Genomic DNA, 26601 nt, shown 5'->3' with positions numbered 1-26601 from the left:
GTTTTTACATTCTCATCTCTGTCTTTTACCTTTTCCTCAATAATCAAACATTACTCCACCCAGCTCTACATACATGTTTCCTAATCTCTTAGCAGCCCTCTGGCTCTCAGCCACTTGGCTTGACTTTTATTTTCCTGTCTTTTTTAATACTAAAACTATGCAGCTCATCTGCCTTCCTTGGCTTCCAGCACAGTTGTTATAGTCCTGCTATCCAAGGGTGTCTCTCCTGTTGTCAGCTTTCTTCTTCCCTCTTCTGGGTCCAGAAACCTTCTTGTTTCCCAGTGTACAATAGCGAAGCAGAGGAGCATAGAGCCACTTATTATTCCCCACCTCCCCCCCCTCCTTGGACACCCAACATGCTGCAACCAAAGTAACTCAATCACATGGGACATCTATGTGGTTTAAGCAAATAAGCCATTAAACTCTATTTCTTCTAAGCAATTATCTCCTATTATTCTCCCTCCTTCACAGTTGGCTTTCCATAGTCTTCCACTCCCCCAGTGGGTGCTGGGGCTTTCTAAATTTTGGCTAGATGTCAAGCAATTCAGAAGTATAGAAGAGCTTAGTGCTTGTTAACACTATACTTCATCAGTGGCTTTAAGAAAAGTTAATGTTTCCTCAGTAGGTGGGTGGTTGATGTGACATGGCATAAAAGCATGAAAAAATAAAACTGAATAGGGGAAAAGATAGCAAGCTGCTGGACAGGAAAATAAAGCCAAGATAAGAAGAGACAAAAGTCATATTTTCTGTTTGTTTGCCTTCATACATTTATGCCAGGATGAAATACATCTAATTCTCTATCTTGTTTTTGATTCTCCCAAGGTAGTGTTGAAATAAAGTGCCTTGAATTAGCTATTTTTTATTTGGTTTTTTGCAAGTTCCTCCAGCAATAGTCTTGGTTAAAGCCTTTTTCAAGAATTGCTAGTTTTCTTTTCCATAGCCAAAAACCCATACCACTTGCAGAGATAAGTAGGTAGTATCACAAATCTTATTTTGCTGTTCCAGGTTGCTCTGAACCCCTGGGGATGAAATCAGGACATATACAGGACTACCAAATTAGCGCTTCCAGTGTTTTCCGTACACTCAACATGGACATGTTCACTTGGGAGCCCAGGAAAGCGCGGCTGGACAAGCAAGGCAAAGTTAATGCCTGGACCTCTGGCCACAATGACCAGTCACAGTGGTTGCAGGTAACATATCACATACTTTTGCCCAAATGTTTATCTTCTTTGCATTTCAGGTATAGAAATGGTTGACTGGTTTAAGATTATATTCGTATTCTTCAGTTTCTGAGTGTAACCATCCTTACTCTGCTGTACATAGAAGATAAATCTATAAAAGCTCACACAGTTCTTCATGTTTTTGGTACCTCAGTTACAGAAAGCCCTGCCCAAGGAAACCTTCATCTCCACTAACCAAACCTTATGGTTAAACCAAACCCAGCAGCAGTGAATTTTCCTTTGTGAATGAGCGTGAATAGTAGTTGCAGATCTGTTTCACTGACTTTTTCAATTTTGTTGAGGTGTTCATGTTTTTTTTATCCGTATGTCCTCCCAAGGAGCCCTAGAAAAGCATATTTACTTCTGCTTGGTGCATATTAGCAAATCTGGCTCGTAGAAATTGTCTTTGTCTAGTTGAGACTGATCAAAATCACATTCCAGTGCCTCTCTGAAGCTAGCAAGACTGATTCAGCACATGAATTCATTACAAAGCTGTGCAGATGGGTTGTTTTCAGCCTGGGAGTGATTTATACAAGTCAGTAGTACACTAATGTGAAAGATTGCAATAAATCGTCAGTATCGAAGCCTATTCCAGTCACTGACACGTTTAGTTTTTGAACTGTGTGAAAATAGCAGTGTTTTGAGTCAGTTCCCAGTTTGCAGTGCAGTTCTCAGTGGGAAGCCTCAATAGCATCAGATGTGGCTACTAGCCCCTGTAATCTCTTCAGATATAAATTATGACATATTAGCATTCTACCTACAGTTGCTAAGCAATTTAGCAATACCATTACTATCTTTTCTCCAAGTTTACACACATACAGAATGGAAGAAGCAGTTGACTTGTCTATTTAACCTTTGAATAACTGAAGATCCTGGGATTTGCTGAATATTTTTAAAGCACCTTGTTAATAAGGAGAGGAGGAAAATATTATTACTGTGTTTTACGGTGGAGAAACAGATGAAAACGTTTTTCCATATAGAAGAGAGGCGGTTGTATAATGTTTAGTCTAAGGTGAGACATCCCTGCCTATGGCAGAGGGGGTGAAACTAGATTATTTTAAGGTACTTTCCAACTTTAATCAGTCTATGATTCAGCCCCATCAGTGATACCAAGAAACCAAGGGTGTGCAGACACTCCACAGGAATGTCCTGCTGGGGTGTTATTCTTCCTGTGGGTGACAGTCAATTTTCACTTAGCAAAAGATGGCAAGGGGCTGAAGACTTGATTCTTATATTGTAAAATTTTCCATTCTTTTCCAAGTCTTGCTATGTTTGAACTCACCTGACCCTGCAAATCTAATCTGTCCACTTGCACAGTCTCTGCAAGTCCTTGAAGTAGAAGGCGCACTTGTTTGTATCTGATCAAAAGAAAGCTGCGAAGAAAAATTTCTTTTAGTTCATTTGTCATATGGCTATGGTGTGAGTTCAGTAACTTCACAGGAATATGACTAGTTTACCCTTTCCTTAATGTCATTATATTTAATATTTCTCCAGAGGACTATCATAACTTTTGTTGTTTGAAATTAAAACAAAGAGGAGGCATTAAAAACACCAGTGTTTTCATTGTTTAAGTTGATCCTTACCTTCTACTACAGGTTGATTACTCTGAATTCAGTCTGTGAGTAGAGATGGGCTCACATACTTCAAGTCTAGGTAACAATTCTGTAAGAAAGATATGCTTGTTGTTTAAATTTGTTCATTCATTTTTGTTCTCTTTCCTGTTCTGTTTTTTTTTTGTTAAAATGCAGATTATTGCATTGTAACTTTTTAACGTATTGACTGCAATGTTATCGTCATGCTGCTTTCACAGAGTTTAGTCAAAACACATTTCTAATAAAAAGCATGTGAAAGCAAACTTATCTGTTTGCCCTTCTCTCTCAGCAATTGTATATTACAAGGAATTATCTCAATAGCAATTCCACTGTATCCCAAGCAAGACATAGATTTCTGGATTTTGCTAAAGGAGCTGGCCTACCAGTATGATGTTTCACAGTTTTAGTTTTCCGTGCCTTTTGAATTTTCAGTTCATGTGCCTTATTTGGCTTATCTTAAATTTTTCACTGGAGAGCCAATACAGGGTAGAAGTCTACTGATGCCTTTAAAATTTATTTTGTAATGTGTGGTATGGGGATGACTTGAACAGGTCTGTTCTGTCCTATGTGTATTTGAGGGATTCTTCGCCCAAATGCTATTGTTATCAATTGTTTCTTTCCTTAAAAGCTTGTGTGCTGACATGTGTTTCAGAGTGCCTGCTGTGGTAATGGTGGCTGAGAGGTGATGTCTGCATCATGCATAAATGCTTCTTGATACTTTTGGGCAGTTCACAGCACTTTTGGATGAACCCTAGAGATAGACTGTTGTGAGGTGGGGTTTTTTATTTGGTTTTCTCTCAAAAAGGAAAATTCTGAATCTCCAGTGTATTTTAAAATGCAGCCATTAACAAGTATGCTCTTTGTTTTAAAGAGTTCCGGAGTGGTACACCCATAATTTTGCTCCAGAGGCAGGAATATGAAGTGTTATGTGGCATTTTGGGAGCTCAAGAAGTATACTGAGCTTATTGGTGCTGCAGTTGTTGAAAATCTGTTGTGATCTAGAATTTAATCACTTACAAACTCCAGTTTCCCCACACAGCACTACCCCTTTACACCAAACACCAACATTAGAAATGGAAGAAAATATTTTGGTGATGTGGAGGAGAAGTTAGTGAGATTAATTTTTCCAGCCCAGGTATAATGTGGTTCTGAATTCCCCAACATGCTTGCTCAGGAGCACTCTTGCTGTTCCTTAGTGATGATGCTGCAGAAGCCATCTCAGTTGCCTGGCCTAATTTATACTACAGGAACTTCCTTTAACTTAGTTAACCTGTTTGGTTAGTGTCTCTGTACTCATCTCAGTTGAAATCTGTGCATTTTTGTGATACAGAACAGCATAGCTGTTCAGGTTTGGTATCAAATCTAAGGCAAATAATCAGTTCCAGTAACCTTGTCTACTCCTGATTACTTTCTTTAGGGACTCCTTTTTTTCTGAAGATACTTCTGGGAAATGATCTGAATAAAATTACAAATTTGGGGGATATGGGAAGGGAAATTAAAAAAAAAAAAAGTAGTGCTTTGCTTCACATAATTATATATAAACTTTGCATAAATTAGGGAAGATACAGCGTTTCCAGTTAATTACTGAGAAAAGAAATAAAAGTCTAAAATTCACTTCCCTTCAAGGCAGTCCCTTTCTGTCATTACTGTTATTTGCTGGTGAACATCATTTGCTACCTTGAACCAGTTCATAGGTTTTCCCCAGGATCTTGCTGAACAAGTGAGCAGTTTGCTTTGCCAGTTTGAGAATGCTTCTGCTCCTTGTGAGCACGATCCAGGACTGTAATTCCAGCCAGTTGCCCCTTTCCTGTTTCTTCAGTTATTTGACATTAAAGGAAGTGTTAAGGAACTGCATGGTGACTGCACTTGTAAATAGGTTATTGCCGCTCTGTAGCTCATTTTCCTAGCTAAGGCTGTCATTCAAAAGAATTTACATTTGCCTCAAAATTCAGTCCCACTCAACTACTAATCTTCTGCTGTTACAAATTATGAAATGTGGACAGCAGCTTAAGCTCCCTTTTCTCTGTTTACTTTTAGTTAAGTTTTGGTGGTTTAGAATATTTCCCTATTACTGTCGTATCTGTCATCATACTGATTTTCCACTCTCTCTCATTGCCAAATAAAGACAGTGACACCATCTGTGTTAATGCGTTTGCCCATTTGTTGTTTGCCTGGTGCTTCAGCAAGTATTTTCTCTGATGCTTTTTCTCTAATCTACCATCTTCTGCAATATTACTTGGAGCTAAAGAATCCCATTTTGGTGTTTCCAAATAGCTGGAACTTTCTTCTTCCTCCCCAACAATCTTTTTGGCATAAATTATTTTGCAATAAAGTTAGAATAAGTTCTAACTTTACAACCGCACATGGGTATTGGAAGTATTTTATCTTAAAACCAGCAGTAAGCTGAGTTTTTTGAAGACCTGTTTCTCTACAGAGCACAGCTGGATAAAGAGTATGCCAATCTTGGAAGCCTACTGAGGTTTCTTTATATCTCCATATTGCTTTCAACTCAAGAGCAGCACTGCAGTAGCTTTATGTTTTTACTTTCACTTGAAACTTTAAAACCATGTACTCTCTGCAAAAATTACTTTCATCTGGTTGCTTAGCTTGTATTTTGCTGCAAAGCTAGTGGAAGTTTCTACAGCTTGATGTGCATGAAGGGTAAACCTGATGCAGTTTATCCACAGTTATTTTTATATACCTGCATTGAGGTCAGTTGAGTTGTCGTCCTTCTCTTAAATAGTAGAGTGGAGCAACAAGCAATGTCTTTTTCTAATGTTTCTGTTGCTGGTTGTAAGTTATGAAATCAGCTAAGCACTATTAGGGGAAAAAAAAAAAACCCAACCCAATTGCTGATAAAGACAACAGATTGAAGATTGCCAAAGCAACTGTTATATGTGTACCTACACATTTTTAGAATGAGATGACTGCCAGTAGTTGGGTGATTTCCTGCTAACCTAATCTCCAATGCTAGAAAATGTAACAGATTTTTCATTAACACTCTTAGAAAAGAATTGTCTCAGTACTGCAATTATTCTTTCAGTTTAATACATGACCATCTTTTTCACATCACAAAATCTTTTGTTTGAAAACAAAAGCAAAATTATGTTCCAAATAATCATTCACTTTTTGTTGCATATATGCAAAACCATCTTTATTTAAAAAGTCTCATGACATCACAAGATCTACTTGTATTCATTTTCTAGCTAGTATTCGCAGTGTTTAAGCTCCTAAGTGATCAAATTAAAGAGTTCTTATTTAAAGGCTGACCCTGACCCAGCTTCTATTCAGTTTTTCTTATGGAGTACAGCAAGTAGACTGTGCTGCATTTCTCCAGTATTCGCAGAACTTGACAGTGGTGTATGTTGTGCTTTGTAGCACCAACACAAGTTATCTGAAATTGTCTAAATACTAAGATAAATAAGAATTAAGAGAAGACAGAGGGTAGCCATGCCTAATGCTATGTCAGCTCCAGCAGCCTCACAGAAAGCACTGCTAACATAAGCCTGGAGAGGCAACCCAGACCCTTTTTTTTGCATTTCACCAAGTTATTGTTTGTATAAGCTGATGCAAACAGACTAAACTACAGAAAATTTTTATTTTATGGATTTTATACATAAAATTTATATATGCATTTTATAGATATCTTTAAATATCTACTTCTAATTAGTTGCTTAGGCTCCTTCTGTAGTCAATGAAAATATGACAAGCACTATCAGGGAATAATTCATCCTACCATAAGTAATTCTTTAAAGTTTCCTGCTGTGAATCACCCTGGAGAATTGCCTTTACCCTGTTAGCCACAGAGGTAGAAGATTATCTTAAAGTAGGTGATGCATTTTTGAAAGATGAAAGTTATGTGGGGTGAATCTGTCTCCTTTTTAATATGGGAAGAGAACATTATTTTTCATCTCATATTGGTCAGTTTGCTTTATTGGTGGTTGTTTCATTCATTTATTCATTATGTTACCAAAAAAAAAAAAGGGATGTTGTTTCCTGTCTCGTGTGGTATTTACTTATTACCTATTATTGCACCTACTGCTTTCTCCCCTTTTTTGTTGTATTTACCTGTTTATTTGTAATAAATTCCACGGAGGCTTACTAGATGGCAAATTACTATACTGTAGCATTTTCTAAATGTTGAAAACAAGTCATAAGGAGAAAATTGTGTGGATTGTTTAAATACCTTTTGAATCATGCCCTTAGCAAAGCAAGCATTAATACTAATACTGGTTAAAGTAGCCAAGTAAGTGGTTTCTGTCTGGCTACCAGCTTAAATATTTTTCTTTTCTTGTGGTTCTTGGCAAGGCAGCTGTCATTTTTGCTTGAAGGACTTAACCTGGACACTCCTCTTTGGCATCACCTTGGTCTTATGGTTACCTTGATGAGCAGCTTCATAGGGTATTGCTCTGTTCACACAGTCTGATAGTTCACAGGCTGCAGCAACATAGCAAGGCAGGTTGTGACTAAATTGTTAATATGGATCTTCCCTTTCCTATAGTTTGCCATAACCTTACTATAGATAAATTTTGCTGTGAAAAGCAGCCAGTGGTAGAATAAAGTAGTAACAGACAAATAGATCTGAGGAATTTAGTTAAAGGCAAAAGCAGGTAAAGAGAGATGCTCGCTTCTATATGTCACACTGTTGAATTTACCTACTTTACACTGCCTAGGCTAGAATTCTAAACAGGCCACTTTACTGTGATTTCTTTGCTGGCTTCTAAAACATAGGTTTTAATTTTCAATTAGGTGGCCAGTATTTGGTTTTAAGATGGCTCAACAAGAGCAGAAAGCTTCTTTCTTTCTTTTTTCCCCTTCCTTATGTCTTTATTTCCTTATTATTTCCTTCCTTCCTTCCTCCCTCCCTCCCTCCCTCCCTCCCTCCCTCCCTCCCTCCCTCCCTCCCTCCCTCCCTCCCTCCCTCCCTCCCTTCCTTCCTTCCTTCCTTCCTTCCAGAAAAAAACAACCAAACTCTTATCTTTCCATTCTCCAATGAATTTTGAACACTACTAACAAACACATAGATTAGAGAAGTGGTATTAAAAGTTAGATTTTGATTTCCTAGTCACAGATACCTGCCAGGAAATACTCAATGGCCATTCCAGAGCTCACTCTCTAACCCAGTTTTTCCTCCAAATCATTTCAAGTTAAATGTATTATTTACATTAACAATGTTACTAAGTTGTGCATTTCAGCATTGCCCTTCCTAAATTGCTTTTGACTTTGCAAAGCTTTCTTCTGTAATTAATTTTATGGAATTGTTTATAGTAGTAATTGAATTTAAGCCTTGGAGTTAAATAAGGCAGCATAAAATCTTGGTTTATTTTGCCTTTTCAGTGCTCTGCTTAGGTGGTATTTTATTATTTAGGTAGTGAAGTCTGGAGCCTTGGTAGTAACATTGATTTTACTCTGGCCAAATACAGAGATTGTTAGAAGGGCAGACAGGAATACAGATGCTCTTTATTGCAGGGTGTCCAATAAAAATGGCTATGATTACACAGTCATAAAGAGGTACAAAGGGAAGAGTCCATTTGAACTGTAAATTGGCTATGGTTAAGATTTTCTAAGAGAAAAATATTTCATTGCATGAAGTCAGACTTTGTTCAGTGAATTGTATTCCCTGCTCTCTCTTTTGCTTCTTCAGTAAAAAATGAGGGTTTAACTCAGTGTCTCAGAGCCTATCTTTGGAACATAAAAAATTCATTATCAGTAACAAAAATTACTTGAGAAGTTTACATACGCAGTTGAATCACGTCTAGCTCTAAAGCATTCCAAGAGAGCACTGTAAGTTTCCTTACTGATTTGTAGTTTTGATCTGTGTATCACTCCCCTGCACATGAAAGTTAAATTGAATGATGACCCATTTCTCATTACAATAACAGTTTCTGATCTTACTTTAAAACATCAAGGAGTGTAGGCGAAATTCCCTGGCTGTTCTGAATCTTGATATGCACAGATTTCAGTCTGAAGTATTTTTTGTTACTGTGTATTTAGAGTGGAAATTTTGCTCTGACTTTATACCAACAGCAGCACATTCTGAAAATGGCATACACAAAATTTCAATGGAAAGATGTTATTTTTTCATCTGTTTAAATTCTTGCCTGTTTTATCTCACTGCCCTTTCCATTGATTTGAAATAATGTTCTGTCCCTGTTTGTGAAAGTAATCATTTCCTTGTCCTCTCTTAAAATAACAAAATTGTCATGAAACTGGCTAGGTAGGAATACAGACAGAAACGTGCATACGTGTTTCCTATTTATGCCTTCTTCTTCCATGGAGGTGTTTCAAAATAGCATTCACTTACTCCTTATAAAGCTGTTCTTGTTTTCATATTTACATGTGAATTAGTTTAAAATTTTAAGTGCAACTGAACACAGTTGTCATCCCACAATGCTTTCAGTCACAACAAGACAAAAGGATGTGAAATAAAATACAGACGATGGAGAGAAATGAAGTGACCTTGAAAAGGTCAAGTGTCTTTGAGCAGGAAAAAACACCTGATACAGAAACAGGTGAGACAAAGACAGTACAGGATGAAAGTGAAAGAGTAGAGTGGAACTGAGTCTAGTTCTGTTTTCTGATAGCTTGATGCATTATTAACTGGACTGTGCTGTTTTTGTTAGCCTTGTGGTTTTGCTCCTAGATATTACTTCTTGACTAAGCATAAGTCACAAATTTTCTTCATGTGTCTGTCAAGATCTTGTAAGTAAAATGTACTAAGGTCTAGGAAAGCTATTTTTCACTGAATAGGCCTTTCAAATTTGCATTCATGTGATTTTAGTCATTATGCCACTTTAACAATGGAGTGAAGCTGTATTAAGATATTCTGGTTGATTTCAGAACATGCTTGTTCAAAGTCTGCTATTCATAGAACGATAGCATAGTTAGGGTTGGAAAGGACCTTAAGATCATGTAGTTCCATCCCCCTGCCATGGGCAGGGACACCTCACACTAAACCATATCACCCAAGGCTCTGTCCAGCGTAGTCTTCACTACCCCCAGAGACAGAGGATTCACAACCTCCCTGGACAACCCATTCCAGTACCCCACCACCCTCACAGTAAAGAATTTCTTCCTTATATCCAATCCAAACCTCCCCTGTTTAAGTCTTAACCCATTACCCCTTGTCCTATCACTACAGTCCCTAAAGAAGAATCCCTCCCCAGCATCCTTATAGGCCCCCTTCAAATACTGGAAGGCTGCTATGAGGTCTCCACGCAGCCTTCTCTTCTCCAGGATGAACAGACCCAACTTTCTCAGCCTGTCTTCATACAGGAGGTGCTCCAGTCCCCTGATTGTCCTCATGGCCCTCCTCTGCACATGTTCCAACACTTCCATGTTCTTTTGATGTTGAGGACACCAGAACTGCACACAATGCTCCAAGTGAGGTCTCACGAGAGCAGAGTAGAGGGGCACAATCACCTCCTTCGACCTGCTGGTCAAGCTCCTTTTGATGCAGCCCAGGATATGGTTGGCTTACTGGGCTGTGGGTGCACACTACTGGCTCATGTTCATTTTCTCATCGACCAACACCTCCAAGTCCTTCTCCGCAGGACTACCATGAATTTCCTTTTTGCCCAACCTGTAGCTGTGCCTGGGATTGCTCCCACCCAGGTGTAGAACCTTGCACTTGGCATGGTTAAACTTCATAAGGTTGGCATCAGCCCACCTCACAACCGTGTCAAGGTCCCTCTGGATGGCATTCCTTCCCTCCAGCATATCAACAGAACCACACAGCTTGGTGTCATCAGCAAACTTGCTGAGGGCACACTCAGTCCCACTGTCCACGTCACCGACAAAGATGTTAAACAAGACCGGTCCCAACACTGATCCCTGAAGGACACCGCTCATTACTGGTCTCCAGCTGGACATTGAGCGACTGACCACAACTCTTTGAGTGTGACCATCCAGCCAGTTCTTTATCCACCAAGTGGTCCACCTATCAAATTGATGTCTTTCTAATTTAGAGACAAGGATGTCATGTGGGACAGTGTCAAACGCTTTGCACAAGTCTAGGTAGATGACATCAGCTGCTCTACTCCTGACCATCAATTCTGTAGCCCCGTCATAGAAGGCCAGCAAACTGGTCAGGCAGGATTTCCCCTTAGTGAAGCCATGCTGACTGTCACCAAGCACCTTGATGTTTTTCATGTGCACTAGCATGCCTTCCAGGAGAATCTGCTCCAAGATTTTGCCAAGCACACAGATGAGACTGACTGGTCTGTAATTCTCCGGGTCATCCATTTTCCCTTAGTTGAAAATGGGGGTTATAGTTTCATATTTTGTTCCCTACATAAAGTGGACAGAAACAGATTGGGTCCTGGCTTGGCAAATGCTGAACAGAGAAATGGTTGTGGGTCTTTTTTGTGAAGTAGATAAAGAAATTGAAACACAAATACAAAGAAGTGGTTGTGTCAAAGGAACCTCAAATTAATCTAAATTAGAAGACAACACACTACCTTGCAGCCTTCTCCAGAGGAGGGGGAAGCATTCTTAACCAGGTTGGTACTTACCTAGCAATAAGCAGAAAAATTTAACAGTCCTATCTCAGCATGTTAAAGAGTAACACAAAGCAGACAGGGACATTTCTCTTGCTTTTTCTGAGTCTTAGCCTCTTCATTGTTCCATCATGTATTTTTCCTTCATAACATCCTACTCTGTTGGTCTCAGCAGAACAGTTTTAGTTTTTGGTTTCCATGTTAACTCGTGTTTCTAGGCAGCAATATATTGTGCAACACCATCTTTCCATTCTGCTTGATCCTCAAGTAACTCAAGAGCAGTTTCCCTGTCATAAACATAAGAGAAAAAGCATAGGAGAGAAAATGAGAGAGGAAAGCAAAGGAAGGAGAGGAGAGAGAAAAGAAATAAAATTAAAAGAAAAAAAGAAAAGATAAAAGAAAAGAAAGAAAAGAAAAAAAGAAAATAAGAAAGGAAAAAGGGAAAGGGAAAGGGAAAGGGAAAGGGAAAGGGAAAGGGAAAGGGAAAGGGAAAGGGAAAGGGAAAGGGAAAGGGAAAGGGAAAGGGAAAGGGAAAGGGAAAGGGAAAGGAAAGGAAAGGAAAGGAAAGGAAAGGAAAGGAAAGGAAAGGAAAGGAAAGGAAAGGAAAAAGTGTCCTGGTCTGAGCAGTGGCAGTCATTTTTTCTCCTTCTTGGTAGCTGGTGCAGTGCTGTGTTTTGACTTTCGGGCTGAGAACAGTTGCTGATAGCAAGCATGTTTTGAGTTACTGCTCAAATGTTTGGTTTGTCCAAGGTCTTTTCTGAGCCTCATGCTGTGCCGGGGAGGCCGGGAGGAAGGAGAGACAGGACACCTGACCCAGCCTAGCCAAAGAGGTATTCCATACCATAGCATGTCATACCCAGGATGTAACCGGGAGAAACCTAGAAGGGCTGGAGCTCTGGGGGGATGGAGGAGGTATTGGTCGGTTCTCGGTCGGGCAGGGTGGGGTGAGTTATGGGTCAGTGGCTGGTGAGGTGTTGTATTCTCTTCACTTGTTATTGACTTTATCATTATTATTTGTAGTAGTAGTAGCAGTAGTGATTTATGTTATACCTTAGCTATTAAACAGTGCTTATCTCAACCTGTGGGGGCTACATTCTTTGGATTCTCCTTCCTAACTCTCCGGGAGTCGGGGGAGTGAGGGTGGAGAGTGAATGAACGAGCTGTGTGGACTTGGTTTTAAACCACGACAGAAAAGAAAGGAGAAAGGAGGAAGGAGAAAGGAGAAGGGAGAAGGGAGAAAGGAGAAAGGAGAAGGGAGATGGGAGAAAGGAGAAAGGAAGGAGAAAGAAAGGAGAAAGAAAAGAAAGGAGAAAGAAAGGAGAAAGGAGAAAGAAAGGAGAAAGAAAGGAGAAAGAAGGGAGAAAGAAGGGATGAAGAAGGGAGGAAGAAGGGAGAAAGAAAGGAGAAAGAAAGGAGAAAGGAAGGAGAAAGAAAGGAGAAAGAAAGGAGAAAGGAGAAAAAGGAGGAGAAAGGAGGAGAAAGAAGGAAAGGAAAGGAAAGGGAAAGGGAAAGGGAAAGGGAAAGGGAAAGGAGAAAAAAAAAGAAATCTAAAAGGGAAATCGCAGTAGAAGAAAAAGAATACTGCAGCTCAAAATCACCTAGAGACTTGTAGTACAGAGCATCAAAACAGGCTGACCTTGGAATTTCCTGACTGAGTTTTGCTTTGTGTCTTTGCATATGTCCACTCACAGGAGCTCAGACTAACTCAACAGGTGTAAAGATAGAAATAGAGTCATGTTTTCTTAGATCAGAGCCATGGTTTTTAATCTATAATTAATCTTTGACATCAGGACAGAGCTGGAAAGATACCTGAGTTGAGTGTGTGTACCCACATTTGATATTTTTTTCTAAGGTAAGTCAGATAATAAATTATTTTTAAGGAATGCGTTCCTTAATAGTTAGTCTTTGGGATTACAAGAACTTCCTACATAATTATGCCCTATACGTGTAGACTCAGGAGTCACGGACAACGCGGAAACGATCAATGTGATCAAGCAGTTGCCAAAGTTTATTTGGATGCAGTGCTTTTTTTCTACCCTTACATTATGTAACAGCCTCTTATAGCAAGATATGATTGGTTAATCTAGAGGTTATTACAGTTTACAAAGCTAAACTAATATTTATGATATGTCATAATTGTGGCTAATTAGCCTGTTCTAGAAGATACATTGGAAAACTACAACCTTGGCGGAAACCAACATCTGCATGTCCTTGGCGAAGAGTTACCGAGATACATCATGAATAGCAAGACAACTGGCCTTGGCTATGTTGGCCAGAAATACAGAGGATCATAGGTCTGGTTACTGGCATCCTTACTGGAAAATTACAGAGACACACTGAGGTTTAGGGTACTGGGATCGCTCACCTGGTGGCCATGGTCCTTTAGGAACCCCACATATACGTAACCAAGTCTTACTTGCTTTGTGTTGCTGATGTCCTTAATAGCTTCATGTTTAATTAACCACAAGATATATTAACCCTATTTCAACTCAGCCTTTCTTTGTTGTATAATTAAGAAGAAAAATCTTTTCACATTTAGATGTTATATCTATATATAGCTAGTAAAAGTTAAAACACCTCTGTAAAGAAGTACTGATCTACTATTTCCAATGGTAGAAGTAAAAATATTTAGACCCATCTTAATGGGTCATCTTTATTAAGAGGTAATGAGAATTATAACACACTAGCCAACTTACATGGCAATGTTGAGACTATAAAAATCAGGGATCAGCTGATTTTGAAAAAATGGGTAGATGTCTCCAAACTCAATAAGGGCCCTAGATCACAGCAGTCTCATAACTGGGAGCACCGCAAAAGAAAGTCATATTGTGTTCAGTGCCTCTCACTGACACTCAGCCTGTGAAGGTTCTTCACCTACTTCAACAGCACCTCTGAAATACTACAATTTCCATCCTTATATAAATATGTGTTGCCGTGCCAGTATGTGCACAATGAGTGAACCTCCATCAAAGCATGTGGGCATCGCAACAATGCTGGATCACTCATTAGAGAATGTGAGACTAGTCTAAATGAGCTAATGGGAGGCATAGCCTCGCAATCAGTAGAGAGGTGCCTGGTGACTAGCAAATGGTACATCCATTTTCCTCCTTAAAAAAAAAGCTTGACTTTTTTTTTCTGCCTACATATCTAGCTCCACTGGGAGGACTTTACCAAAAAAATTCTCAGCACTGGTGAGGCCACACCTCAAATCCAATTTCTTCATTGTGAAAGGGTGGTGAGGCATTGGAACAGGCTGCCCAGGACGCCAGTGGACTCACTGTTCCTGGAACTGTTCACATACTGTGCAGACAAGGCCCTCAGTGACATGATTTAGTGATGGAGTTGGCAGTACTGGGGAATAGTTGGACTTGATGATCTTAAAGGTCTTTCCAACCCAGTTGATTCTATAGTCTGTGGTTCTAAAGTTAACCTCAGAGCTGCTTTAAAAGAGCTGCTGGTTTTGTTAATAGTGGTTGACCATTTTTTCACAGCATTTGCCACCAAACTGTTTATTCTTTTCACTTTCCCCAAAAGCACATCTGTATAAATTGCAAGACCACAGTAAGATTTAGTTTGTGCTCCAAAATACATCAGGGGAGCTGATTTTATTTGAGAGGAGCTTAGAAGTCTTGTTTTTCAAGGTTCAGAGCAATAACTCATAGTCCTAGAAATTCTTTTGATATTAAAAATTAAATCTCTTGTTTTATGAGAATTTAAGAGTTATTTGGGAATTTTCATCAGAGAGTTTCAAAATGGTTCCCTTTATTTTCTTTATTCTTCAACCTACTATATCTGAGTTTATGTTGCTAGGGCAATCTGGCTATATGTATACAAGAAAAAGATTTTTTTTAAATTCTAAAATAATTTTTCATGTAAAATATACACCATAAATAAAACACAAGAGAATGAAGGGTCTTCTGAGCATTTTGCATGTCTGAGTTACTTTATATCTCTGCAGATGCATGTCGGAAAGATGCAGTCTTCCTCCTTTTTCAACTAAGCTTTTTTTAGATCTTCTAATTGCAATGCACACTACTGATAAAATGTCATCAAATGTTTTCTGATTTTAGCTCTAATGAAACAATAATGGTGCCCACTAACAGAGCAAGAGATGGTAACTACCAAGGGACCACGATATTGTATTTTTGACCCTCTGAAAAGTCAAACTTCAAGTGGAATAATAACATTCTGAGGAAAAAATGGAGCAATTGGAAATAAATATTGTCATGTTGAGTAACGTATAGCTCCATGCTTTAAAGAAGTCAGTCACCTATTATGGAAGCTCACTTGGAAGGTGGAAATTGTGGCTGCGCAATTTATATTGCAGTCCTCCCACACTGCATGAGCCTTTCCACTTCATTTTGACTGAAATAAGAACTGAATTGTGGGAATTAGACTTTATTTCTTGCATTAAAAATATAAGCAAGTTGAACTTTAATGCACAAAAAGTAAATGAAAACATTAAAATTAATTATTCAAATATAATCTGTTCCTCAGGTTTACAGAGAACTGTAAATCTCATTTTAGCATTACACTTCAGCCATTTAGGCAACGTGGTCTTTACAACTGGAATAGAGACTATTAGGAGCTTTCTAGACAATTTGATTATCTGTCATTTTGCTTTGTATCATTATTTCACAGATTAAAGGGAAATTAATGAAGAGAAACTCAGTACTGTGATTCAAAAAATAGATCACTGAACTTATTTTAGTTATCACATAGCAGGGATAAAAACAAGGGCAGGCAGTTCTGTTATTTTGAATGTGATAGATTAACCCACCAATTTTAGGACCAGATTGATGTAAAAGCTAATTGGAAGGATTTTTAGAGCTCAGGAACTGCCATTGACTAGCCTATTACAGTAATGTTATTTTATATTATTTTTTCACAGAAAGCTTAATATCCAAGGTAAACAGTGTCTACCTGAAGCAGAAGAAAAAAAGCCAGCTAGTGTATACATGGGTGGCACTATGCTGATCTTCTCTCATTGATGTAAATGTAAGAATCGATGCTGTGATGATTCAAAAATAAGTATCAGAAGTCTGATCCAGAATGGAGTAAAGTCAGTGTAGATGCTCATATATATTTCTAAATGGTTTTGCCAAATTACCTAGGATAATAACTGGGACTAATCAGTGTTTTGCACTGCAATTCTAGCCATACAACCCTCCCTTAAATTGCTCCTTTTCAGTGCAGTAGTCATTGTCCATACCATCCTGTAAATGATTCCTAGCTCCGTTGCCTCAAGTACTTGACAGACATTTACCAATTCAGTCTTGGGTTGTAATTTCTTTTTTTTTTTTTTTTACTTTAAGCAAAGTTCTCTGTATGTAATATAACAAAAATAGAAAATAGTATGGCTAAAGCAGGTTGGGAATGCAATGTGCAGTACTTTTCACATTATAAGAATTAAGTGGGGTCATTAGGATTTGCAGGTGGGAGGTTTATACAAATAAAAGGAAACATATCCACATTAAGAGCTAGCATTGATCTCACTATAGTAGTGGCAGTCTGTACCACTAACCACCTATAAACTCTATGAACTGAGGATTTAGGAATTTCATGCTTTCTGTACCCTTTTTTCTTCTCGATACTGCCCTTGAGTGGATAATAAGATACTACCTGTTGTGCCTGGATAATGGAAGTATGTGTGACAAGAAGTAGAGAGTGTCAACAGTGAGACATGGTTTAAGAGATGGTTTCACACAGTGCATGATAGTCCAGAGAAACTTTGACAAATGATTTTGTGTCTGTGTGGCAGTGGTTTGATTTCAAGGGGAGATTGGACATGAATTTGTCCAGTTTTTACAGGAAGAAATAAATGGACAAAGCATGAGGCTAAAGAAATTCCCATATCTGAAAATTAATGGAAACTGCAGATGTATTAGACCAACATATGTGTATATATTTTGCCTTTTGTGTCTGCTTTTGGATGCCAGATGCAGAGCCCTTGGTTTGCACGAGTCCAACCTGTCCTCTCCTGTCAGTTTTCTACAGAGACGTTTACCATACAAGTGAAGGTACCACAGTCAAGAAAAGTGAACAAGAAGGCTGGTACAGCTTTATTTATTTATTTATATATCTCCCCCAATTTCCATGTAATTCTCTTGTTAGGAGAACTGCTTTCAAAAATTCCTGTTTCATTTAGCTGGAAGTGAATGCTCAGTGCTTCACATCAAACATGGGGGCACATATTTCTGTAGTCTGGCGATCAAAAGTTTTCTCCATTGAGGTGACATTATCTGATTGACAAGGAATAATGTCAAAATACTAATCTATGGATGCTGCTCTAATTTTATAGAACTTGAAGGTTTATTTCTGCTGAATCATATCCTGCAGCTGTTACTCCAGTTTACGGTAGGACTTTCCCTATTTTATAATCCCATAAAAAAAAATTACTTTCAGCACTATATCTTACTGTGCAGAGGTGTTATCTGTATTTTTCCTAAATCTGTTTAGCCAAATCTAAGGAATTCACTGGCACGCCATCTCTCTAGTCTCTCTTAAAGAGAGATGCCTGTCTGGGAGATTCATATGAATGGCACTCTGGAGGAGGCTCTTCTCTCCATTAACTCTCCATTCACTTCATTAAGTTACTATAGCTAGCTTTGGTTAGGAAACTACCTTCCATCAAAACAAAAATAAGTTAGTCAATAATAAGTCTACCCCAACTTGTGAATCAGTATTTTTAATTGAAATCATTTTAATATAATTATCCAACTGATTGTATTTCAACATTATGAGGGTAATAGCCTGAAATATATTCCTACAGAGTAAATTCAATGCTAAGAATGGTATTGTGCCAGCATGTTGTCCCCTGAAATTAACACATGACATTTCAAGTTAGCCCTCAGGAAAAGGAGAAAATCTTGGGTGTAGCAATCAGTGCAACCTGGTTACGTGGACAGGTTTAAGCAGCTCTGCTGGTTTAATCCATATCACTAAACTGAAAAGGTCCCTCAGGCACCATCAGGTGGACAAGGAGGACTGCATTAGAGAAGGGTGATAAGTACTTCATGTCTGCTAACAAGCTTCCTTATATCTTACAAATCCTCTATGTGTATGTCCTCCTTTTCAATTTATATTTCGTATTGTATAGCTAAAACACCTTCACCATAGAATTACTTACCTACATAAGCAGTTAAGAAAGTAGCAGGAGAAGAACACATTTTATGTTATTATTAGCAGTATTTCTTAACTCTTTAATTACCACTATGCATGATAGTGTCCAGTAATCTTCACAATATTGTTTCTGTTATCAAGTAAAATTGCACAGAGGAGTTTACACTTCATAAAGGAATAAAAAAGGTATTATGTAAAGGGACAAAAAGTGGTTTTCTACAAAAGAATTTTGAAGTATTGCTGCTGGTCAATGAAATTCTAAAGGTACTGACAGTAGCACTGATTTTTTGTAAATTACAGTATTTTTCTGCCTGGTTAAATAAATGATTGGAGAGTAGGCAAGATGCTGATAGCAAGCTACATACAAAAAGCTTAATTTACTGCAACATTCACACATGTTTGTGGCACACTGATAAGTGATCAAGGCAAAGAACATAATTTGCTATGTTATAGAATCCTAGAATCCTAGAACGGTTTGAGGAAAAAAATAGTGATGTAAAATCGATTACTCAAGACAGCATAACTTTTTTAGTATCAAAACCATCATTAAATGGACCTGCTTTAATAATACTTGTAAAGTGTCATGTCAGAACACACTATACAAATAACATCTAGCAATGACTGAACTTTCTTTCATTTTTGTTTCAGTATATGTGCTCACAGATCTCACCAGAAACAACCTCCAAGTGTTCCCCAGAGTATTTTAGGCAGCTCTGATTTTCTGAGAGCACCTAAGTCTGAAGAGGCTACTGGCTAGAAATACAGGTGCATGCAGAATGACCTGGGGAGGTGCTTTGCAGACTGAAGTCTTTTCCTCATTCTGCTCACAACCCCTGTGCAAGAAAAATGCTTGTCTCTTTCTCTGGCTAGAGAATTGAGTTAACAGGGTCTGAATTTCCATTCAGAATCTCCAAGTGACTGTGTCTGCTGCTGGCTTCCTCGGAGAATTAGGAACATGTTGCAAGACCTGATGAGCTGTTCTTTATTAGCTTCATCACAAGGAGTGAAGTGGTGGCTGTTGTTTTTGCAAAGTAGATCTAAAGCCTTACATGATGTTCACATTCACTGATCTGATGCATCACGTTTAGTTTGGATGAGACAATGCAGTCATGCTCTGGTCACACTGCCAGAATGAGAATTAAAGCAGAATTACCCACCACAGTGTGGGAAAAATGTTGTAACTTATGGTGTCTATATTTCTTCTCAAATTCATGCAGAGATTTTTCTCAACAGCTGTAATCTACCCCTTTGCACTTCTCTCTACCATGCCAAAATTGTGAGATTTAGCAGGTGGATGAGGATATCCTGAGGTGCATATTGATTTCATAATGGAAGTATGTCTCTTCCAAGACAAAAAAGGGCAGAATCTTTTCAACATTTCACCAATGAAAAGTAACACAGGTGCCAGATACATGTTAGAAGTTAAGTCAGTGGTACTACAGAAAAATCCCACACGGCTTACCTACCTTGAAAAAGAACTCATGTTACATAACCAGGCTGCTCTAAAACAGCAGTAGCCCAAGCCATGTTGCCAGCATCCCACTGTAATTTTCTTGTGGATGCTTTATCCTTTTAAATTAAACAAAGTTTCTCATTTACACTTCTTTACCACTTGTCCTCTTGCCTTCTGTCCTCTCACCTCCTGTCCTCTCATCCATCTCAGTCACACTGACACTTAAGTGAAGGCTCTTAACTGTGTTTGTGAAAGCCTGCGTTGAGTGGCCATAGTGTGGCTATCTGCCTCCTCCTCTCCCTATGCCTCTCCATGTGGATGGCAACCCCATGCAGAGGCCACCACCTTGCTGCTGGGCATCTCTTTTCCAGATAGGTATCTGATGTTCTGTGGCATCAATGTTCTTCTACCATAGCAGTTCCAAGTCTTTCTGCTCCTTCCATGATGAATTGTGAAGATCACGGACACCTACTGATTGCAAACAGGGGGCAGATATTTCATTTTAATAATAAGAGCTACTGTATTGTTTTGGGCAGGTGTGATAAAGGTAGTTTGAAAGCAGTATCCAAGCCACTGATGGCAGCAGAGTCATTTCTTACTAATTGGTATTTATCACTGCAGCTAGCCAAGGAGTCTGCAAGGTTTTGGCTCTTTTTGCATTTATATAGTCATAAAGCAGCCAGATGCCAAGACTTCAAACCAGCCATGCTGCATACACTGTAAATATTCAACACTGATATGCATGTAATGCTTATATGTGTCAAAAGAGGAGCAAAATTATGAAACTAGAGAAGTCTGAACATTCAATACCTCAACACAGATAACTTGGGAAAAAAGATTTGACTCTAAGACAATCTGTTTGATAACAGGGAAACCAATTACAGCATGTTACGTCATAGCTGATTTTTACTGCATCTAAGTTTATTAACGTAACATTGTATGCATATATGTATTTAATCTACATTTATGCTAACATTTCTAATCTGTACTAAAGTGCAAGTGGGTGCTGTAATAATCAGATCTCTGCAGGGCAGTTTATGGTGGTGAACATGTTACAAGTAACACATTGTAAGCATTAAGTCAAAAATAGCAAATACCACTTTTTAAATACTTTCCTTTAAGAAGCTGTCGTAATTTAAGCCCAGGCTGTAAGTCAGCCACGCAGCCGTCTTTCTCACTTCCCCCCCTGCCCCCCCTTTATCTCCTCCCCCTCAGAGGGATGAGGAGGAGAATTGAAAGAATGTAACTCCTACGGGCTGAGATAAGAACAGTCCAGTAACTAAGGTATAACACAAACCACTACTGCTACCACCAATAATAATAATGATAAGGGAAATAACAAGGGAAGAGAAACAATACCACGCTTCAATACCCAGCCCAGCTGAGCAGTGAACCAGCCCTTCCGGTTAACTCTGAGTTAACCAGGCATGATGTGCTGTGGTATGGAATACCTCTTTGGCTAGTTTGGTCAGGTGTCCTGTCTCTGCTTCCTCCCGGCTTCCCCTCCTCCCTGGCAGAGCATGAGACTCAGAAAGGCCTTGATCAGAGTAAAAATTTGAGCAGTAACTAAAAACATTGGTGTTATCAGAGCTGTTCCCAGGCTGAAAGTCAAAAACATAGCACTGCACCAGCTACTAAAAAAGATAAAAAATTACTGCTGCTGCTGAACCCAGGACAGAAGTATATTTCTGGTTTTACTTGTCAGTAGGGAAAAAATAGTTTACTTTTTAGCATAATTAAACATATTGCAGTATGCACAAAGACAAGAAGTTTTTTACATTGCTAACTTTCATTAGTAAAACTGTTTTGGAAACGAATTATGAAGCAGATAGTCTGAGGAGAATACTCCTAGTTGAGCAGCCATGGGAGCTAAGCCTTTCTTTTGTTCCTGTCACTGGTGCTAGAGCTGCTGCAACAGCTCCCAGCTTTCTGTTAGACTGCAGCAGTGGAACAGGAGACACGCAAGCCTAATGTGTGCTTTTGGCAACTGAGAGTAGGGCACAGGGTATTCCCCTTTTGGAGCCCATGAAAATGACAGTAATTTAAGATCATGCCTGCAAAAGGCAGAAGAAGGTTCATGTTCCTCGCATTGGAAATAAGACAAACTTGAACATAGCTGGTATTTTTTGTTTCCAATAGAAGGAAGAATGAGTTCTTAGGATGGTCTGGCAATGTTCCATGGGATATAGCCCTAGAGGGCAAGGGGGCCCAAGACTCTTGGTTAACATTCAAGGATCACCTGCTACAAGCTCAGGACTGTTGCATCCCGACTAGAAGGAAGTGCAGCAGGAGGGCCAGGAGACCTCCTTGGATGGATAAGGAACTGCTGAGAAAAATTCACAAGAAAAAAAGAGACTTATAAAAGGTGGAAGCAAGGACAGGTGGACTGGGATGAATACAGGGATGTTGTCAGGGTAGTTAGGGACCAAGTTAGGAAAGCTAAGGCCCAATTGGAGCTAAACTTGGCAAGGGATGTTAAAGATAATAGGAAGGGATTTTATAAGTACGTAGCAGCTAACAAACAGACTAAGAACAATGTAGGCCTCCTCCGGAAACTTTCGGGAGAACTGGCTACACAGGACTTGGAGAAGGCTGAGGTTCTGAATGGCTTCTTTGCCTCCGTCTTCACTGGCAAACGCTCTGACCGCAGCACCCGAGTCTTGGAAGGCAGATGCAGGGACTGTGAAAACTTAGACCTCAGGCCCACTGTAGGAGAGGATCTGGTTCGAGATGATCTTAAGAACCTGAATGTACACAAGTCCATGGGACCTGATGAAATCCATCTGCGGGTCCTGAAGGAGCTGGCAGATGAAGTTGCAAAGCCACTGGCCATCATATTTGAAAATTCATGGCAGACAGGTGAAGTTCCTGATGACTGGGAAAAGGGAAATATAAGCCCCATTTTCAAGAAGAGGAAAATGGATGACCCGGGGAATTACAGACCAGTCAGTCTCACCTCTGTGCCTGGCAAAATCTGGGAGCAGATTCTCCTGGAAGGCATGCTAGGGCACATGAAAAAGAGCAGCGTGCTTGGTGACAGCCAGCATAGCTTTACTAGGGGAAAATCCTGCCTGACCAATTTGGTGGCCTTCTATGATGGGGCTACAGAAGTGATGGACAGGGGTGGAGCAGTTGACGTCATCTACCTGGACTTGTGCAAAGCATTCAACACTGTCCCACATGACATCCTTGTCTCTAAATTGGAGTGTCATCAATTTGATAGGTGGATCACTTGGTGGATAAAGAACTGGCTGGATGGCCACACACAAATACTTGTGGTCAACGGTTCAATGTACGGCTGGAGATCAGTAACGAGTGGTGTCCCTCAGGGGTCGGTGTTGGGACCGGTCTTGTTTAACATCTTTGTCGGTGACGTGGACAGTGGGACTGAGTGTGCCCTCAGCAAGTTTGCTGATGACACCAAGCTGTGTGGTTCTGTTGATATGCTGGAGGGAAGGAATGCCATCCAGAGGGACCTTGACACGGTTGTGAGGTGGGCTGATGCCAACCTTATGAAGTTTAACCATGCCAAGTGCAAGGTCCTACACCTGGGTGGGAGCAATCCCAGGCACAGCTACAGGTTGGGCAAAAAGGAAATTCATGGTAGTCCTGCGGAGAAGGACTTGGAGGTGTTGGTCGATGAGAAAATGAACATGAGCCAGTAGTGTGCACTCACAGCCCAGGAAGCCAACCGTATCCTGGGCTGCATCAAAAGGAGCTTGACCAGCAGGTCGAAGGAGGTGATTGTGCCTCTCTACTCTGCTCTCGTGAGACCTCACTTGGAGTATTGTGTGCAGTTCTGGTGTCCTCAACATCAAAAGGACATGGTACTGTTGGAACCAGTCCAGAGGAGGGCCACGAGGATGATCAGGGGACTGGAGCACCTCCCATGTGAAGACAGGCTGAGAAAGTTGGGGCTGTTCAGCCTGGAGAAGAGAAGGCTGCATGGAGACCTCGTAGCAGCCTTCTAGTATCTGAAGGGGGCCTACAGGGTTGCTGGAGAGGGACTATTCATTAGGGACTGTAGTGATAGGACAAGGGGTAATGGGTTGAAACTTAAACAGCAGAGGTTTAGACTGGATATAAAGAAGAAATTCTTTCCTGTTAGGGTGGTGAGGTACTGGAATGGGTTGCCCAGGGAAGCTGTGAATGCTCCATCCCTGGCAGTGTTCAAGACCAAGTTGGATGAAGCCTTGGGTGATATGGTTTAGTGTGAGGTGTCCCTGCCCATGGCAGGGGGGTTGGAACTAGATGATCTTGAGGTCCTTTCCAATCCTAACTATTCTATGATTCTATGCATCAGCTAGAGTTGGATTGTGTACATAGCTATGAATCTTGTTTGCATGCGTGCAGAGACACCCTCAGAATAATTGGGGTATAATTTGGTATAGATAAAATTATCAGCTTTTAGGAAAAGAATAATGTTTGTCATATCCCTACGTACTAATTTGATATTCTCTCTATAAAAGGCTTAGCTCTTCCAGGAATTTCTGTAGATAAAAATACATATTACAGAGCCCTGCATTAGATAGTAGATAAAAATTGTGGGAAGTCCCACCTCATTTATTTTGGTTCAGCGCTTTCTCCTCAAAAAGGCTAGTTCCATGTTTCTCCATGATTCTTAGATTTCATCTGTTTTATAGAAATAAACCTAACTTCTCTGGTATCCAGCCCTATAAATTATGAACAGTATAGAATCACAGAATTGTTTAGATTGGAAAAGACCTTTAGCATCATTGGGTCCAACCATGAACAAATGAAATACAGTATTTGAGATGCAGTACACTTCTTACTGTCATAATGGTAAATTTAAGGCACACATGATGCAAATTATGTGTAACAATGCACTTGTCAACAAATGAATCGCATTTTCAATGTCCAGTGAAATTTTATTAAGACTTTTGTCTTATTTTGACCTAAACAACTTTTGTTGATTTTCAGAGAAGTCAAAGTGCATGTAAACTGGTGCAGAAGGCACTGATAAATGAAGGATATTCCTACACCATTCCAAAAATATTTGAATTACCACAGATGTGTATACTAAATAATATTATTTGCATGCATCAGTGAGAATGTAGCTGAGACAACATCTGCAGAGAAAATTAATGTTCCTTAAGTGGCCAACTGATATATTTGCTATCATTAACAGAAATATCACATTCTTAATTTTGTCAGTACCCCCTACTTCCAGAGAATATTGAAGCATTCCTGGTTGTAGCTAATGGGCCAGCACAGGACTAAGTGTATCCTGTTTCTCTTAGATTTCTCTAAAGGACTTCCACAAGCCAGAAATGAAAATAATCGCAAAAGCAGGAAAATGGAGCTGCACTTACAGGTGATTGTTGGTTTCTAATAACGTTGAACCAAAATCTAGTAGAACAGTTTGAACTGCCAGGTGATGTTACCATGGGTCCTCAGCAGTAGCTGTCATCATGAATGTTCTCCAAAAGGTGCTTTCCACATTGAAGTTATAAGGCTCAGTTGTTTATCCCAGCATTGGCAAATACTGACACATGAGAAAGGCTTGTGCCTGTCCAAAGTATTCTTGTGTGATTTCGTGTTTTGTTTAGACCAAGCACCAGCAGGTGTTCATACCTTCTAAATGCAACTGCATTGTTTTCTGATAATGTATGGCTATGGCATCCAGAGCCTATGGAATGAAACATTAAATGCAGACTATATAAAAATAATGTAAATATGTGGTTTTAATGTTGCACATGGCTTTAGTGAAAGATATTAGGGACTTAATATCATCCAATATCCATGTCATTGGCATGATCATGAAAATGAAATTTCCTCAAGCTATGGGTATGAGCTTTAAGCCTCAACTGGCCCATATACAACAGCCACAGAATCCCTGAGTCTTATTCCCATTTTTTCATTAGATCACCTACATAGTGTCTCCCAGGTTTTGACTTGAAGAAATTAACTTTCTCTACTTGTTTTCTGCAAGGTTTTTATTTTTAAATGTGCTGCTTCTTCCACATTACACCTGATCACAGTTGAATTTATAATAAATAAATTTATATATCTGTATACATACAGGTAGATACAAAAGTCCCTGTATCTGTCTCCTTGGAATAGCAACACACAGTGCTATGGTAAGGGTTAGTCTCAGCAGAAAAATAATTCATAATTTTGATGGAAAACTGAATTAAGTAGTATGTCTGGGTGTATCCTTGTGTAAAACAAATAGCACCTTCACAGACAGAAAATGTGAAAAACATTAAGCAAAAATGCAGTATATTTTGAATGTATATAGAAGTGTATGTAGGAATATATATGTGTTTGTGTATGTAAATATGTATATATAAAAATACCTGTGAAGGAAGAATATATTTTGGCTACAAAGGACTTCCAGATACAAAAGAGAATGTGACAAATGTATTCAACCAAACTTGTTAAAGAATTGCCATATTGAAAACTGAGGTCATCTTTCCAAACATTGTGCAAGAATTTCTTCCAGAGTTTTCAGTTGGCCTTGCGTGACTCACTTGTGTAACGTCAGGAATGAATCACTTCCTTTGCTATCACACACGTCTGTGATGTTTTGACATCCTATGCTGAGCCTCCACCACCAACACAGTCTCTACAGGGTGCTTCTCCCACCTACTGTCCAGAGTTGGCTCCACCTTGCAACATTTCAAATCAAAGCTCTTTCAAAATCCTGCTTCTGTAACAGCTCTGGCTTCTGAGCAGTCAAGATGCAACCAGGT

General features: G+C 39.4%; 1 protein-coding gene across 1 annotated transcript in view; it reads left to right on the top strand.

The window, feature by feature from the left end:
- The window catches only part of EDIL3 (EGF like repeats and discoidin domains 3), a 262647-nt gene that overhangs the window by 202133 nt on the left and 33913 nt on the right, over positions 1 to 26601 (top strand). The window contains exon 8 of the mRNA XM_034072882.1: positions 1006 to 1190. Within this exon, the coding sequence (XP_033928773.1) occupies positions 1006 to 1190 (185 nt within the window). The remainder of the gene's footprint in view (positions 1 to 1005; positions 1191 to 26601) is intronic.

The sequence above is a fragment of the Melopsittacus undulatus genome, chromosome Z, assembly GCF_012275295.1.
Source record: "Melopsittacus undulatus isolate bMelUnd1 chromosome Z, bMelUnd1.mat.Z, whole genome shotgun sequence".
Lineage (NCBI taxonomy): Eukaryota > Metazoa > Chordata > Aves > Psittaciformes > Psittaculidae > Melopsittacus > Melopsittacus undulatus.
The sequence above is the reverse complement of the archived record's forward strand: the minus strand, read 5'-3'. Positions and strand labels throughout refer to the sequence as shown.